The 16,816-nt window shown below is 43.7% G+C and overlaps 1 protein-coding gene across 1 annotated transcript in view; it reads left to right on the top strand.

Moving 5' to 3' along the window:
* Window positions 1-16,816, top strand: part of iqgap2 (IQ motif containing GTPase activating protein 2) — a 369,497-nt gene that overhangs the window by 296,809 nt on the left and 55,872 nt on the right. The window contains exon 30 of the mRNA XM_078563474.1: window positions 3,882-4,014. Within this exon, the coding sequence (XP_078419600.1) occupies window positions 3,882-4,014 (133 nt within the window). The remainder of the gene's footprint in view (window positions 1-3,881; window positions 4,015-16,816) is intronic.

Here is a 16,816-nt window from a genome sequence, read left to right as displayed (position 1 = left end):
CAGACCTGAGTTTTTTTTAAGTTCATTCATGGGATGTGGGCTTCACTGGCTGGGTCAGCATTTATTGCCCATCCCTAATTGCCCTTGAGAAGGTGGTAGCACTTTCTGTTTTAGTTCAGATTTCCAGCATCTGCAGTATTTTGCTTTTATTTCAGTGTAAGAATATGTGGGATTCCTTGAAACTTTAAGCAGAAAGTGCACCTTTCTCAAAACATATACATGTTTTTTTCTGAAATGGCCATATTGGTGCCCATGTAAAACAGAGATGAGGAGGAATTTCTTCTCTGAGGGTAGTCAGTCTGTGGAATTCTTTACCACAGAGGGCTGTAGAGGCTGTGTTGTTAAGTATATTCGAGGCTGAGATAGACAGATTTTTAATCAGTAAGGGAATCAAGGGTTATGGGGAAAAGGCAGGAAAGTGGAGTTGAGGATTATCAGATCAGCCATGATCTCATTGAATGGCAGAGCAGACTTGATGGGCCGAATGGCCTACTCCTCCAACATCTTATGGTTTTAAGTAGTCACTTTGCCTGCTGGATTTCTTGTGCGTGGTTACCATCAATATCTTTTCTTAATAAGTCACACTATCAGATAACACCACATCGTTGTGGCTTTATTTTCATGGCACAGGAAAGAATGGAAACCACATGTTTGCAAATTTCTAAAGAAATTAGATTAAATACTTTGAAACCTTGACTTTTAGATTCTTGTTAATGTAATGAAACCAGATTTATTAGACTATCTGAATAAAGTACTGCTATTGATGATTTAACTTGGCAGGATGCATTCAGAAATCAATTATGAAGTATGAGTAACAATAATAATCAGATTTGCTTTTTTTTCCTCCAAAGGAGGTGGTGGGGGAAGTAGTAGTGGTCACAATGCAATAATGTTAAAACAAGTCATGGAAAAAGTAGCAGCCTTTTATTTTCCAGCCTCCCTTACTCAGTGGGTTATTTAAAAGGTTTTTATTGGATTGCGGTTAGAGAACCTCTGGGGAAAATGATTAGACTGTAACTCAAGAGGTAGATTTTTTTTTAGAACAAGCAACTGTGTGCACACCAGATGTGGTACCTTATTGTGCTTTCCATGTGGGCAATTGTTCTTGGAAGCTTTTCTCTCAGTAAATCATTGAAATGTTAATTTTATACACAGTTTTAATTTTTTTAAGTACTTGGACCATGACTTCTCTCTCCCCCAACCCCCCCCACCCCCTCACCACCACCCAACCCCACCATAAAATTTGCTCACTTATTTCTCTAGGAACATAGCAACATAGGAAATAGGAGCTGGAGTAGGCCTTTCGGACCCTCCAACCTGCTCTGCCATTCACTCAGATCATGGCTGATCTCTACTTCAGTGCAATTTTCCCGCACTGTCCCCATATCCCTTGACATCTTTAATATCTAAAAATCTATCGATCTCTGTCTTGAACATACTCAATGACTGAGCCTCCAGAGCCCTCTGGGGTAGAGAATTCCAAAGATTTACTACCTTGAGTGAAGAAATTCCTCCTCATCAAGTCCTAAAGGGTCTACCCCTTATTCTGAGACTGTATCCCTTGGTTCTAGACCTCTCAACCAGGGGAAACACCCTTCCTGCATCTACCCTGTTGAACCCTGTAAGAATTTTGTATGCTTCAATGAGATCACCGCTCATTCTAAAAACTTTAGGGAATACAGGCCCAGTCTCCTCAATCTCTCCTCCATAGGACAGTCCTGCCATCCCAGGAATCAGTCTGAAGAACCTGCAATCCCTTTATGGCAAGTATATCCTTCCTTAGGTAAGGAGACTTAAACTGTATGCAGTACTCCAGGCCCAGTCTCACCAAAGCTCTGTACAATTGCAGCAAAACACCTTTACCCCTGCACTCAAATCCTCTTGAATTAAAGGCCAACTTACGTTTGCTTTCCTAATTGCTTGCTGCACCTGCATGCTAACTTTCAGTGACTCATGAACAAGGACACCAAGGTCACTTTGGACATCAACACTTCCCAATCTCTCACCGTTTAAAAAATGACACGCATTTCTGTTTTTCTAACCAAAGTAGATAACTTACATTTTTTGACATTATATTGCATCTGCCATGTTCTTGCCTACTCATTTAACTTGTCTAAATCCCCTTGAAGCCTCTTTGCATCCTCCTCACAACTCACATTTCCACCTAGTTTTGTGTCCTCAGCAAACTTGGAAAGTTCTATCAACTTCCCTGTCTATATGCTTAGTCTGAATCAGGCTGCGTGAAACCTTCGGGTTCTGTTTGACCTGGAGATATGAGCTTCCACCTCCATATCCTATCTATCCCCAGACTTCTGACTTCCACATCTGTGACTTATTCCCCATTCCTGCCTCCTTCCTGCTGCCGCCGTATCACATCTAGACTCGATTTCGCCACCATTTTCCTTACCAGCCTTCCATCCTCCACCTTTCAATATTCTAAACCCCACTCACCCATCAACAACCCAATCACACTGATCAATTCTGGTTCCCATTATCCTTATCTGCAAATTGCTCACCCAACTGCACCTCTGAAATCACCTCCATCATCCTCCCCACTCTTGTCATATTTGGTGCTAGTCTCGAACCTTCTGTGCATCCCTCTTCTCCTCCCTCTCCCCTGCCTCGTTATTGATGGCAGAGCTTTCAGCTCCTTTGCAATTCACTCCCTAAACCCCTTCCCCTCTCCACAGACTATCTTTTAAAGCCTTCTTAAAATGCATCTTTTAGGGACAGCTTTCAGTCACCTCACCTTCTAACTTTCCCACCATGGCCTAGCATTCCTTTATTCCTTTGTATCTGAATTTTTTCTTCTTTCCAATACACCCCCCTCACCCCCACCAACCAAATGAAGGTGCCATGAAGCACCTTGGGATCAAGAGGAACAGATGTAAATCCAGTGGGAATGTTGCAGAGTTGCCTCAGGGAGCTGCAGACCTGTACAGATTAAATGACAAGAAAACATGCAGCAAATTGTGTCTAGCAGCACATTCAAGCACCTGACAGCAGAACTGAAAAAAACAGCCCCCAGATTTTTAAAAATTATATTTCACCCTGGACATTTCCTCCTGCCGTGGATCGAGGTTTCAGTGAAAATGTGAAGGCTGCCTGGCCGATTGGCCTGTCCGCCAACTGTAAAAGTGAGCGGCCCATGTAAAATCGATTACAGTTGCCTCCTTAATGTGCTTAATTGCCCGCTTAATTGTCGGCGGGCGCGCTTCCAACTGCCGCAGACGCCCGCCAAGCGAAATATCACGCGAATGCACGATGACGTCAGAACGCACACCCAACGTCGCCTTGTGTGATTTCACGCGCTGTCGGGTTGGGCGTGCACCCACACAGCCAATGTAAAATTCTGGCCCTAATGTTCTTTGCAACCGCTGTTATAATGTTTTGTTCCAGCCACTCAGATTTTTTTTGAATTATGAAATGTTTGTAGTTGGAGCCAATGAGTTGACATTAGCAATATGAATATCATAAAATGTCAGCACGTTAGGCACATTTTTAAAAAACTATGTCAAGAAGATGACAAAAATTCCTGTGGTTCAGCGTCATCCTTAATTGGAGGATTTGGACAAAGTCTGTAATATTCACTGTTTACAATAATTGAGAATTTCTTATGTATGTTGCTTGGCAGGCTGTGATCTATTAAATGAGCTATATTTAGAAGGCTTGATATGAGTTCTGAACTACAGCTGTGGTGAACAAAGATGAGTGGAAATCCTGACATTTTCTGGATTTTGCAGTAGCTGTTATGCAACATTCTAATCTAGAAACGAAAGGCCATTCAAAATGAGAAAGTTGTACAGTGACTGAATCCTAATTAATTTTCCAGTGTGTTAGTCTGGTCCCTTGCTAATTACTTGTTTCTTCATCCCTTCCAGGAATTTTTTCCAGTCAGCCTGTGATGTACCAGAACCAGAAGAAAAATTTAATATTGATGAATACTCTGACATGGTGACACTAAGCAAACCGGTTATTTACATCTCCATTGAAGAAATTATAAACACTCATTCGGTATGTGTTAACAGTTTGCGGTTGGAAAAGTCACTTAGAAGGAGAAACTTTGATTTTTTTTAATTGGAGATGGGATGGTGTAGATATGGACATTAATGAGAGGAAACAACAACTTGCAATTATATCGTGCCTTTAATGAAAAATATTTCACAAAGACATAATCAGACGAAAATTCACACGTGAAAGAAAAATACTAAGAGGTGGGTGACCGAAAGCTTGGTCAAAGAATTGGGTTTTTAAGGAGGTGGAGAAGTTTTAGAAGTGGTTTTGCAGGATATCTGGACTAGGTGGCTGAAGGCATGACTACCAATTATACTGTGGAGAGATGCAAAAAAGGCAAGGGGAACAGAGTTTGGGAGGGGTTGTAGTGCTTTCAACATTACAAAAACAGGGTGGCATGAAGCCATGAAGGAATTTTAAAAACACAGCTAAGATTTTCAAATTTAAGGGTGTGGGACGCCACTATAGGTATTGGAGGACTGGGTGAGACTTGGTGAACGCAGGATACAGATGGCAGATTTTCGTATGACTAAACCTCCAGGGGAAGGTGGGTAGGAGGAAACCAGGTGGGGAATTGGGACAGTAGAGTCTGGAGATGACAAAGGTTGGGATGAGTGTTTCAGCAACAGATGGGCTGAAATATGGTCAGAGGCGGTTGATTTTATAAAGATTGAAGTCAGCATCCTTTGTGCTAGAGAAGATACTGGATCTGAAGCTTTGCTTAGGTGAGAAAAACATTTAATTGAATGTTTGGTATCTTTCATTCCATTTTACTAGCTTCAGTTAAATGTGTTGTAGCCAAAATACATTTGTCATTAATAGCAAAGACAAAGCACATACTTTATTTTTATTGTTGTGAAGAAGTGATAATACATTGAGTGTATGTTAGCTCACAGTAAACCATGTTATAAAATCTACTTGCAATTTGCAAGTGTATGCAGTTTGGGGTATTCAGTTCCTTAACAGGCAACAGCTCTGGGGCAATAAATTAGTCACTGTGTCTCCATAGGATGCCCCACAGGAAATTCCAGTACTACCACCTCAGCTGCATTCCAATAGGAAGGGCATCATAGGATCACTGGCCCTCTGTCTAGAGTGACACTGATGGAGTACTGATCGGCGGGTACCAAATCACCCACTTAGTCCTTAGTGGTGATTGGGCCGAGGGAACTCGTGAGAAAATAAAAAAATAAAGGGTGTTGTACCCATGCTGAAGGGGCTAGTGGGCATGGGGGTTGCGAAAATGGGGAGTTACAAATGTAACAGCACAGCTATCTGTGTGAAGGAAATACACAGTGAATGGTGGTTGAGTGAAATCAACTTGCTCTAGGAGTAAATATAGTTAATTGTGATGCTTGTTTAATCTCGGGAAGGACTGACCAAGACTAGGTTTGCCAAAGCCCCTTGTTTGGAGTGTGAGAGATCTTGTTTTTTTTTAAATGAAATTTGTGGCTTTTTAAGAATCTAAAATGATCTTTTAAAGTACTTCTATGCGTTTTATCTCTTGAGAGTTTTCTCCTGATTCTCATTGACTCCAGTTTTGACAGAGCTCCTTGATGCCACGAATGAAATCACACCTCTGAGTCGTCCAATTTAATTAAACAGAGTTTTCATAGTGTGGCTAAACCTGCATTTGAATAATAGCGGCTTATCTGCATTGCTGGTGAAATTCTCTAGCGACACATTGATCATCTCTACACTCAACTTCAACACTTTCTTTGATGTAATCCGCGCTCCATAAATTCTAACACGTCCAAAGTTTTGCCATCTGTACCGTGTTCTGAACTGAACCCCATTGGCCCACTGTCCCCAAGCCTGTTGACCTATGTTGACTCCCTGTTCCCTGTCCAACTGAATTGAAACTATTATCTCCAAGTTCCTCCATTGCCTTGCTCCATCTTCCATCTGCAACTGCCAGCTTAACATTTCCATCTATATCTTCCGATCCTAGTCCCCACTCCTTCCCTTGTTTTTGCCTTCTCCACTCCCCTCCACCTTTGTTGGCAGAGCTTTTAGCAGTCACGGGCAAATTGGCATAGGGTAAATAAAGTCAAGGAGTTAAATGCGTGGCTCAGAGATTGATGTGGGTGGAATGGGTTTCAGTTCATGGGGCACTGGCATCAGTACTGGGGTAGAAGGGAGATGTTCTGGTAGGACGGGCTTCACTTGAACCGTGCTGTGTCCCGCCAAACTGAATAACTAGGGCTGTAGAGAGGGCTTTAAACTAAATAGAGTGGGGGGTACGTAGGTTTACAAAGCAAAAGGAAATGGCAGCATTGCTGGGCAGCTATTTAGGTAATGATACCCAGAGTGTGACAGGAAGGGACAGAGTGTACAAACATAAAAAAAACAGCAGCAAAACAGATCAAAGGGGGAAAAATGGCAAAATTAATGGCTCTTTACTTAAAATGCATGTAGCATTCGGAACAAAATAAATGAATTAATGGAACAAATAAAAGTTAATGGGTATGATCTTATAGCCATTACAGAGACATGGCTACAAGGAGATCAAAGCTGGGAACTAAATATTCAGGGTTATGTGACTTCTTTTTATTCGTTCATGGGATGTGGGCATCGCTGGCTATTGCCCATTCGTAAATGCCCTTGTTCAGAGGGCAGTTAAGAGTCAACCACATTGCTGTGGGTCTGAAGTCACATGTAGGCAAGACCAGGTAAGGATGGCAGATTTCCTTCCCTAAAGGCCATTAGTGAACCAGATGGGTTTTTACAACAATTGACAATTCATGGTCATCATCAGACTTTTAATTCCAGATTTTTATTGAATTCAAATTTCACCATCTGCTGTGGTGGTATTCAAACCCGGGTTCCCAGAACATTACCTTAGAATACCATTCCAGTGACAATACCACTATGCCACTGCCTCCCCCGACTTTTCGAAGGGACAGGCAGGAAGGAAAGGGTGTTGGGGTAGCTTTGTTATTACGAGATGGAATACGCACGATAGTAAGAAAGGATCTTGGATCGGAAGATGTAGAATCCATGTGGGTGGAGGAAGAAATAGCAGGGGAAAGAAGCCACTGCTGAGAGTAGTCATAGGCCCCCGAACAGTAGTTATACTATACGACAGAGAATCAACCAGGAGTTAATGAGGGCATGTAAAAAAGGCAGTACATTAATCATGGGCGACTTTAATCTTCATGTAGATTGGGAAGATCAAATTTGCAGAGGTAGCTACGAGCAAGAATTCATAGAGTGTATTCAGGACAGTTTCCTAGAACAATATCTTGTGGATCCAATCAGGAATCAGGCTATTTTGAATCTGGTAATGTATAATGAGGCAGGTTTAATAAATGATCTCAGAGTCATCGACAGTGTCATTAAAGGCACTTGCTTAGCAATAACCTGCTCACTGATACCCAGTTTGGGTTCCGCCATGGCCACTCAGCACCTGACCTCATTACAGCCTTGGTTCAAATGGACAAAAGAGCTGTACTCCCGAGGTGAGGTGAGAGTAACTGTCCTTGACAACAAGGCCGCATTTGACAGAATGTGGCATCAAGGAGTCCCAGCAAAACTGGAATCAATGGGAATCGGGAAAAACCCACCACTGGTTGGGAGTCATACCTAGCACAAAGGAAGATGGTTGTGGTTGTTGGAGGTCAGGCATCTCAGCTCCAATACATCACTGCAGGTGTTCCTCAGGGTAGGGTCCTAAGCCCAACCATCTTCAGCTGCTTCATCAATGACCTTCCTTCCATCATAAGGTCAGAAGTGGGGATGTTCGCTGATGATTGCACAATGTTCAACACCATTCGTGACTCCTCAGAAACTGATGCAGAGTGTGCCCAAATGTAGCAAGACCTGGGCAATATCCAGGCTTGGGCTGACAAGTGGCAAGTAACATTCACGCCACACAAATGTCAGGCAATGACCATCTCTAACAAGAGAGAATCTAATCATCGCCCCTTGATGTTCAATGATATGGCCATCACGGAGTCCCCCACCATCAACATCCTGGGTGTTACCATTGAGCAGAAACTGAACTGGACTAGCCATATAAATACTGTGGCTACAAGAGCAGCTCAGAGGCTAGGAATCATGTGACGAATAACTCACCTCCTGTCTCCCCAAAGCCTGTCCACCATGTACAAGGCACAAGTCAGGAGTGTGATGGAATACTCCCCACTTGCCTGGATGACTGCAGCTCCTACAACACTGAAGAAGCTGGACACCATCCAGGACAAAGCAACCCGCTTGATTGGCACCACATCCACAAACATTCACTCCCTCCACCATCGACACACAGTAGCAGCAGTGTGTACCATCTACAAGATGCACTCCAGGAATTCACCAAGGCTCCTTAGACAGCACCTTCCAAATCCACTACCACCTAGAAGGACAAGGGCAGCAGATAGATGGGAACATCATCACCCCTCCAAGTCACTCACCATCCTGACTTGGAAATATATCGCCGTTCCTTCGCTGTCACTAGTTCAAAACCCTGGAACTCCCTTCCTAACAGTGCTGTGGGTGTACCTACACCACATGGACTGCAGCGATTCAAGAAGGCAGCTAACCATCACCTTCTCAAGGACAACTGGGGATGGGCAATAAATGCTGACCCAGCCAGCGAAGCCCGCATCCCATGAATGAATTAAAAAAAAGTAAAAGATATCCTAGGAAACAGTGACCATAATATGGTAGAATTTAGCATTCAATTTGAGTGTGAAACTTAGTTCAGAAACAAATGTGCTAAAAGTAAATAAGCATAATTACAAAGGAATGATGGCAGAGTTGGCTGGAGTGGACTGGGATAGAATTTTAGCAGAAAAAATGGTTGATGAGCAATGGCAGACATTTAAGAAAATAGTCCACGACTCTCAACAAAAATATATCCCAGTGAGGAAGAAGGATTCAAGGAAGGGGATAAACCAACTATGGTTAATCAAGGAAGTTAAGGATAGTATCAAATTAAAAGAAAAGGCATATAATGTGGCAAAGATTAGTGCTAAGCCTGAGGATTGGGAAAGTTTTAAAAACCAACAAAGGATGACCGAAAAAATAAGAGGAAGAAAATAAACTTTGAGGGTAAACTAACAAGTAATATAAAAATGGACAATAAGAGATTCTTTAAGTATATAAAAAGGAAGAGAAAGGCCAAAGTGAACATAGGCTCCTTAGAGAATGAGGCTGGGGAAATAATAATGGGCAACCAGGAAATGGCAGAGGAGTTGAACTATGCTTCAGGCTTCATGGTAGAAGACACTAATAGCATTCCAATACTAAATAATCAAGGGGTAAAAGAGGGGGAGGAAATAAACACAATAATTAACACTAGAGAAAAAGTACTAAGGAAACTAATGGGTCTAAAGGCCGATAAGTCCCCTGAACCTGATGGGTTGCATCCTAGGATATTAAAGGAAGTAGCTACAGAGATAGTGGATGCACTGGTGGTAATCTTCCAAGAATCCTTAGATTCTGGAAAAGTCCCAGAGGATTGGAAAACTGCCAATGTAACACCCTTATTCAAAAAGGGAGACAAGAAAACAAGTAACTATAGGCCAGTTAGCTTAACATCTGTCATTGGGAAAATGTTAGCATCTATTATAAAGGATGTAATAGCAGAGCATTTAGAATTACATAATGTAATCAAGCAGAGTCAGCATGACTTCATGAAGGGGAAATCATGCCTGACAAATTTATTAGAATTCTCTGAGGAGGTAACAAGTAGGATGGATGAAGGTGAACCAGCAGATGTAATACATTTGGATTTCCAAAAGGCGTTCGATAAGGCACTGCACGTAAGGCTGCTTAATAAGATAAGAGCCCATGGTGTTGGGGGTAGTGTATTAGCGTGGATAGAGGATTGGCTAACTATTAGAAGACTGAGAATTGGGATAAGGGGGACATTTTCAGGATGGCAACCTGTAACTAGTGGAGTGCCACAGGGATCAGTGCTGGGGCCTCAATTACTTACAATATATATTAATGACTTGGAATAGGGAAGTGAATGTACTATCACCAAATTTGCCGATGATACAAAAATAGGTGGGAAGGCAAGTGGTGAAGATGACACAGTCTACAGAGTGATATAGATAGGTTAATTGAGTGGGCAAAAAAGTGGCAGATAGAATATAATGTGGGAAAATGTGAGGTTATGCACTTTGGCTAGAAGAATAGAGGAGCTGAATGTTATTTAAATGGGGAAAGACTGCAGAAGCTGCAGCGCAGAGGGATTTGGGAGTCCTTGTGCATGAATCCCAAAAGGCTAACATACAAGTTCAACAGGTAATAGGGAGGGCAAATGGAATGTTGGCCTTTATTTCAAAGGGAATGGAGTATAAAAATAGGGATGCCTTGCTAAAACTATACAAGACACTAATTAGACCACACCGAGAATACTATGAACAGTTTTTGTCCTCTTATCTAAGGAAAGATATCCTGTAATTGGAGGCAGTCCAAAGAAGGTTTACTAGGTTGATCCCTGGTATGGAGCGATTTTCTTGTGAGGAAAGGTTGAGTAGGTAGGTTAGGCCTGTACTCATTGGAGTTAAGAAGAATTATTGGCAACCTTATTGCAATATATAAGATTCTTCGGGGGCTTGACAGGGTGGTTGCTGAGAGGCTGTTTCCCCTTGTGGGAGAGGCTAGGACCAGAGGACCAACCTCAGAGTAAGGGGTCACCCATTTAGAACAGAGGTGAGGAGGAATTTCTTCTCTCAGAAGGTGGAATTCTTTACCGTGGAGGACAGTAGAAGCTGGGTCGTTAAGTATATTCAAAGCTGTGATAGACAGATTTTTAATCAGTAAGGAACTTGAGGGTTATGGGCAAAAGGCAAGAAAGAGAAATTGAGGATTATCAGATCAGCCATGATCTTATTGAATGGCGAAGCAGACTCAATGGGCTGCATGGCCTACTTCTGTTCCTACGTCTTATGGTCTTCACCCCTATTCTTTGGAATTCCCGATCCACACCTCTCCATCTCTTTGTGTCTCATTTTTAAAAAGCCTTCTTAAAGTACTTGTCCTTGACCACGCTTTGAGATCACTGCTCCCGATACTCCTGCAAAATCACAGCATTCACTGCTTTTTTTCGTAATCTCAAGTGTTTTTTTAGAGCATCTTGTTTTTTTCCTGTTGCTTATCCTTTTTGCTGAACCAGCAATATATTTCACACTTTGCATCATTTCTGTCCTCTGCCTGGAGCAGAATAAATATTTGCCTTCCTGTATTTGTATTAGCTCATTTCTCTTGAACCTTGTTCTAATTATCAGAAGACTTCCTATGAATATGTGCAATGAGTAGAGACTTTATTTTATCATTTTGCCTCTGAGGACTGCTCTGTGCCATGATATATCCATAATGTACTGAAGCTGCTGCGCATTCAGCACATGTAATTTGTCTAATTGGCACACGAGTACCCCTTTATTCAAATAGAATTGGAATTAATCTGATGCTGACCATGAAACCATTGTCGATTGTTGTATAAAAACCCATCTGGTTCACTAATGCCCTTCCTTCCTGAAAGGGAAGGAAATCTGTCATCCTTGTCTAGCCTACACGTGACTCCAGGTCAGACCCACAGCAATGTGGTTGATCTTAAAATGCCTTCTGAAGTGGCCTAGCAAGCCACTCAGTTGTAACAAACTGCTACAAAGTCACAAAAAAGGAATGAAACCGGATGAACCACCCGGAATCGACCTAGGCACCGGAAGCGACTATGGCAATCTGCAAAGTCTTCCTTACTAACATCTGGGAGCTAGTGCCAAAATTGGGAGAGCTGTCTCACAGACTAGTCAAGCAACAGCCTGACATAGTCATCCCCATGGAATCATACCTTACAGATAATGTCCCAGAACCACCATCATCATCCCTGCTGCTGATTACCACGTAGCTGCCCTCCCTCAGCTGATGAATCAGTGCTCCTCCCTGTTGAACAGCACTTGGAGGAAGCACTGCGTGTAGCAAGGGCACAGAATGTACTCTGGGTGGGGGATTTCAATGTCCATCACCAAGAGTGGCTCGGTAGCACCACTACTGACCAAGCTGGCCGGGTCCTAAATGATATAGCTGCTAGACTGGATCTGCGGCAGGTGTTAAGGGAACCAACAAGAGGAAAAAACATACCGACCTCATCCTCACCAACCTGCCTGGCACAGAAGCATCTGTCCATGACAGCATTTGTAGGAGTGACTACCGCACAATCGTTGTGGAGACCAAGTCCCGCCTTCACATTGAGGATACCCTTCATCGTGTTCTGTGGCATTACCACCGTGCTAAACGGGATAGATTTTGAACAGATCTAGCAACTCATCCATGAGGCGCTATGGGCCATCAGCAGCAGCAGAATTGTACTCGAACACAATCTGTAACCTCATGGCCCAGCATATCCCCCACTCTACCATTTCCATCAAGCCAGTTGGTTCAGTAGTTCAATGATGGGTGCAAGAAGGCATGCCAGGAGCAGCTCCAGGCATACCTAAAAATGAGGTGTCAACCTGGTGAAGCTATAACAAAGGGCTACTTGCATGCCAAACAGCATAAGCAGTAAGTGATAGACAGAGCTAAGTGATCCCACAACCAGTGGGTCAGATCTAAGCTCTGCAGTCCTGCTACATCCAGTCGTGAATGGTGGCGGACAATTAAACAACTCACTAGAGGAAGGGGCTCACCAAATATCCCCATCTTCAACGGCGGAGGAGCCCAGCACATGAGTGCAAAAGATAAGGCCAGCTTGCTACAATCTTCAGCCAGAAGTGCTAAGTGGATGATCCATGTCGGCCTCCTGTGGAGGTCCCCAGCATCAGAGATGCCAGTCTTCAGCCAATTTGATTCAGTCCACGTGATATCAAGAAACGGCTGAAGGCACTGGATATTATTTATTTATTTATTCATGGGATGTGGGCAGCATTTTTTGCCCATCACTAAATGCCCTTGTTCAGAGGGCAGCTAAGAGTCAACTGCATTGCTGTGGGTCTGGAGTCACATGTAGGCCAGATCAGGAAAGGATGGCAGATTTCTTTCCCGAAAGGACATCAGTGAACCAGATGGATTTTTTACGACAATCGGCAATGGTTTCATGGTTATCATCAGACTTTTAATTCCAGATATTTATTCAATTAAAATTTTACCATCTGCCATGGTGGAAATTGAACCCAGGTCCCCAGAACAATACCCTGGGTCTCTGAAATACTAGTCCAGTGACAATACCACTATGCCACCACCACCTACCCCTGCAAAGGCTATGGGCCCTGACGATATACCTGCTCTAGTACTGATGACTTGTGCTCCAGAACTTGCCACACCCCTAGCCAAGCTTTCCAGTACAGCTACAAAACTGGCATCTACCTGGCTTTGTGGAAATTTGCCCAGGTGTGTCCTGTGCACAACAAGCAGGACAAGTACAACCTGGCCAATTACTGCCCCATCAGCTTACTCTCGATCATCAGTAAAGTAATGGAAGGGGTCATCAACAGTGCTATCAAGCAGCACTTGCTTAGCAATAAGTTGTTCACTGACACCCATTTTGGGTTCCGCCAGGACCACTCAGCTCCTGACCTCATTACAGCCTTGGTTCAAACATGGACATAAGAGCTGAGCTCCCGAGGTGAGGTGAGAGTGACTGCCCTTGATATCAAGGCCGCATTTGATCAAGTGTGGCATCAAGGAGCTCTAGCAAAATGGGAATCAGGGGGAAAACTCTGCTGGTTGGAGTCTTACCTAGCACAAAGGAAGATGGTTGTGGTTGTTGGAGGTCAGTTATCTCCGCTCCAGTACATCACTGCAGGAGTTTCTCAGGGTAGTGTCCTTGGCGCAGCCATCTTCAGCTGCTTCATCAATGACCTTTTCATCATAAGGTCAGAAGTAGGACTGTTCGCTGATGATTGCACAATGTTCACCATTCACGACTCCTCTGAAGCAGTCCATGTCCAAATGCAGCAAGACCTGGACAGTATTCAGGCATGGGCTGACAAGTAACATTCGCGCCACACAAGTGTCAAGTAATGATCATCTCGAACAAGAGAAAATCCAACCATCACCCCTTGAAATTCAATGGCATTACCACCACTGAATCCCTCACCATCAACATCCTGGGGTTACCATTGACCAGAAACTGAACTGGACTAGCCATATAAATACTGTGGCTACAAGAGCAGGTCAGAGGCTAGGAATCATGTAATGAGTAATTCACCTCCTGACTCCCCTTAGCTTGTCCACCATCTATAAGGCACAAGTCAGGAGTGTGATGGAATACTCCCCACTTGCCTGGATGAGTGCAGCTCCCACAACACTCAAGAAGCTTGACACTGTCCAGAATAAAGCAGCTTGCTTGATTGGCACCACACCCACAAACATTCATTCCCTTCACCACCGACGCACCATAGCAGCAGTATGTACCATCTACAAGATGCATTGTGGGAATTCACCAAGGGTCATTAGACAGCGCCTTCCAAACCCACAACCACTACCATCTAGAAGGACAAGGGCAGTAGACAGATGGGAACAACATCACCTGGAAGTTCCCCTCCAAGTCAATCATCATCTTGACTCCAACCAGCAGAATTTTCCCCCTGATTCCCATTTTGCTAGGGCTCCTTGATGCCACACTTGATCAAATGCGGCCTTGATGTCAAGGGCAGTCACTCTCACCTCACCTCGGGAACTCAGCTCTTATGTCCATGTTTGAACCAAGGCTATAATGAGGTCAGGAGCTGAGTGGTCCTGGCGGAACCCAAACTGGGTGTCAGTGAACAACTTATTGCTAAGCAAGTGCTGCTTGATAGCACTGTTGATGTCAATCATCATCTTGACTTGGAAATATATCGCCGTTTCTTCACTGTCGCTGGGTCAAAATCCTGGAACTCCTTTCCTAACAGCAGTGTGGGTGTACCTACACCACAGGGACTGCAGCAGTTCCAGAAAGCAGCTCACCACCACCTTCTCAAGGGCAACTGGGGATGGGCAATAAATGCTGGCCCAGCCAGCGAAACCCACATGCCCTGAATGAGTTTAAATAAACTTGATTGCCCCCAGCCTGCACTGGTCTCGGATTTGCATTTCCTTTTCTTCCTGTTTGTAGTTTTTCCTGCACCAAGGAAAGGCTGTTCAATTCATCATTTTATCAACAAATACTCTCAATTTGTAAATGATTAAATATTAAACACTATTACATGTTGACTTTTTTTATCTTTTTAGTGTGTTTAGAGGATTATTGGCTCATTTCCGCATTTAGGGTGCTGGCATAGGATTGTGGGTTGCTTCTGCATTCAATTCTTCAATTGAAATAGTCAGCTCTTTTTTTCCCAGTTAACCCTCTGCAAGTAACTTCGACCTTCTTACTGATTGGTCCCTGTGTATCAAAACTCAAAATTGCACATTCATCAGGGAGATGAGCCTTGCTTGCAAATAACTAGCACAGAATTGGATATTGCAATACCCAGCAACTGATCTATCTTGTTAGAAGAGCCTTGAGCTTCGGCTTTTTACCATTATTACTCATGGATATCTCCATCTTAAAGATGGCTAGGCAGGCAATGTGTTGCAGCTGCAGTATGTGGGAGCTGGTAGACGCTGGTGGGATCCACGGTGACCACATCTGCAGCAAGTGTTGGCTGCTCGAGGAACTTCAACTCAGAGTTGATGAGCTGGAGTCTGAGCTGCAGGCACTGCAACACATCATGGAGGGGGAGAGTTACCTGGACACTGTTTCAGGAGACAGTCACACCCTTAGATTAATTACATCAAGTTACATCAAGTTTGGACCGTGCTCAGGGACAGGAGGGAGTGACTGCGAGTGAGGCAGGTATGAGGATCCAGAACTTAGCTTTGGAGGAACCTCAACCAGTGCCTTTGTCCAATAGGTAGGAGGTTCTTGCTCCCAGTGTGGACAAGGGCACAGACTGCAAGGAGGATGAGCAAACTGACCGCAGCATTGTGGTACAGAGCATCATTCAACAGGGGGAGGAAAAGAGAAATGTAGTAGTAATAGGGGATAGCATAGTTAGGGGAATAGATACTGTTCTCTGCAGCAAAGACAAAGCGTCCCGAAAGCTGTGTTGCCTACCTAGTGCCAAGGTTAAGGACACCTCTTCTGGACTGGGAAGGAACTTGGAGTAGGAGGGGAAAGATCCAGTTGTCGTGGTCCACGTAGGTACCACCGACGTAGGTAGGGCTAGGAAAGAGGTTCTGCTGTGTGACTACGAGCAGCTCAAGGCTAATTTAAAAAGCAGAACTACAAAGGTAATAATCTCCGGTTTACTACTTGAGCCACGTGCAAACTGGGTAGGGTAAATAAGATTAGAGAGGTAAATGCGTGGCTCAAAGATTGGTGTGGGAGAATTGGGTTCCGAGTCATGGGGCACTAGCACCAGCACTAGAGAAGGAGAGAGCTGTTCCATTGGGATGGGCTTCATTTGAGCCATGCTGGCAGCAGTGTCCTTGCAAACCATATGACTAGGGTTGTGGATAGGACTTTAAACTAATTAGTCGGAGGGAGGGTTCAATTGAAGGGAAGTTTAAAAAATCAGAAAGAAACGAGTGAGCAGAGGTGCAGGGTAGTGAAGAGGCAAACAATAATCAAAGTGTGACAGGAAGGGGCAGAAAATATAAGCAGAAGGGAGCAGCATAAATTTGAACCAGAACGAGTAATAACGGTAAAAAGTCCAAGCTTAATGCTCTGTATCTGAATGCACACAGCATTTGTAACAAGATAGATGAGACAGCACAAATAGAAATAAATGAATATGACTCGATAGCTATTACAGAGACGTGGTTGCAGGGTGACCAAGACTGGAACTCAATATGCAAGCGTATTTGAAGTTCTGGAAAAATTGGAGTCCTA

The sequence above is a fragment of the Cetorhinus maximus genome, chromosome 2, assembly GCF_964194155.1.
Source record: "Cetorhinus maximus chromosome 2, sCetMax3.hap1.1, whole genome shotgun sequence".
In the NCBI taxonomy this organism is placed as follows: domain Eukaryota; kingdom Metazoa; phylum Chordata; class Chondrichthyes; order Lamniformes; family Cetorhinidae; genus Cetorhinus; species Cetorhinus maximus.
Note: the sequence above shows the minus strand (reverse complement) of the source record. Positions and strands in the feature narration are given on the sequence as shown.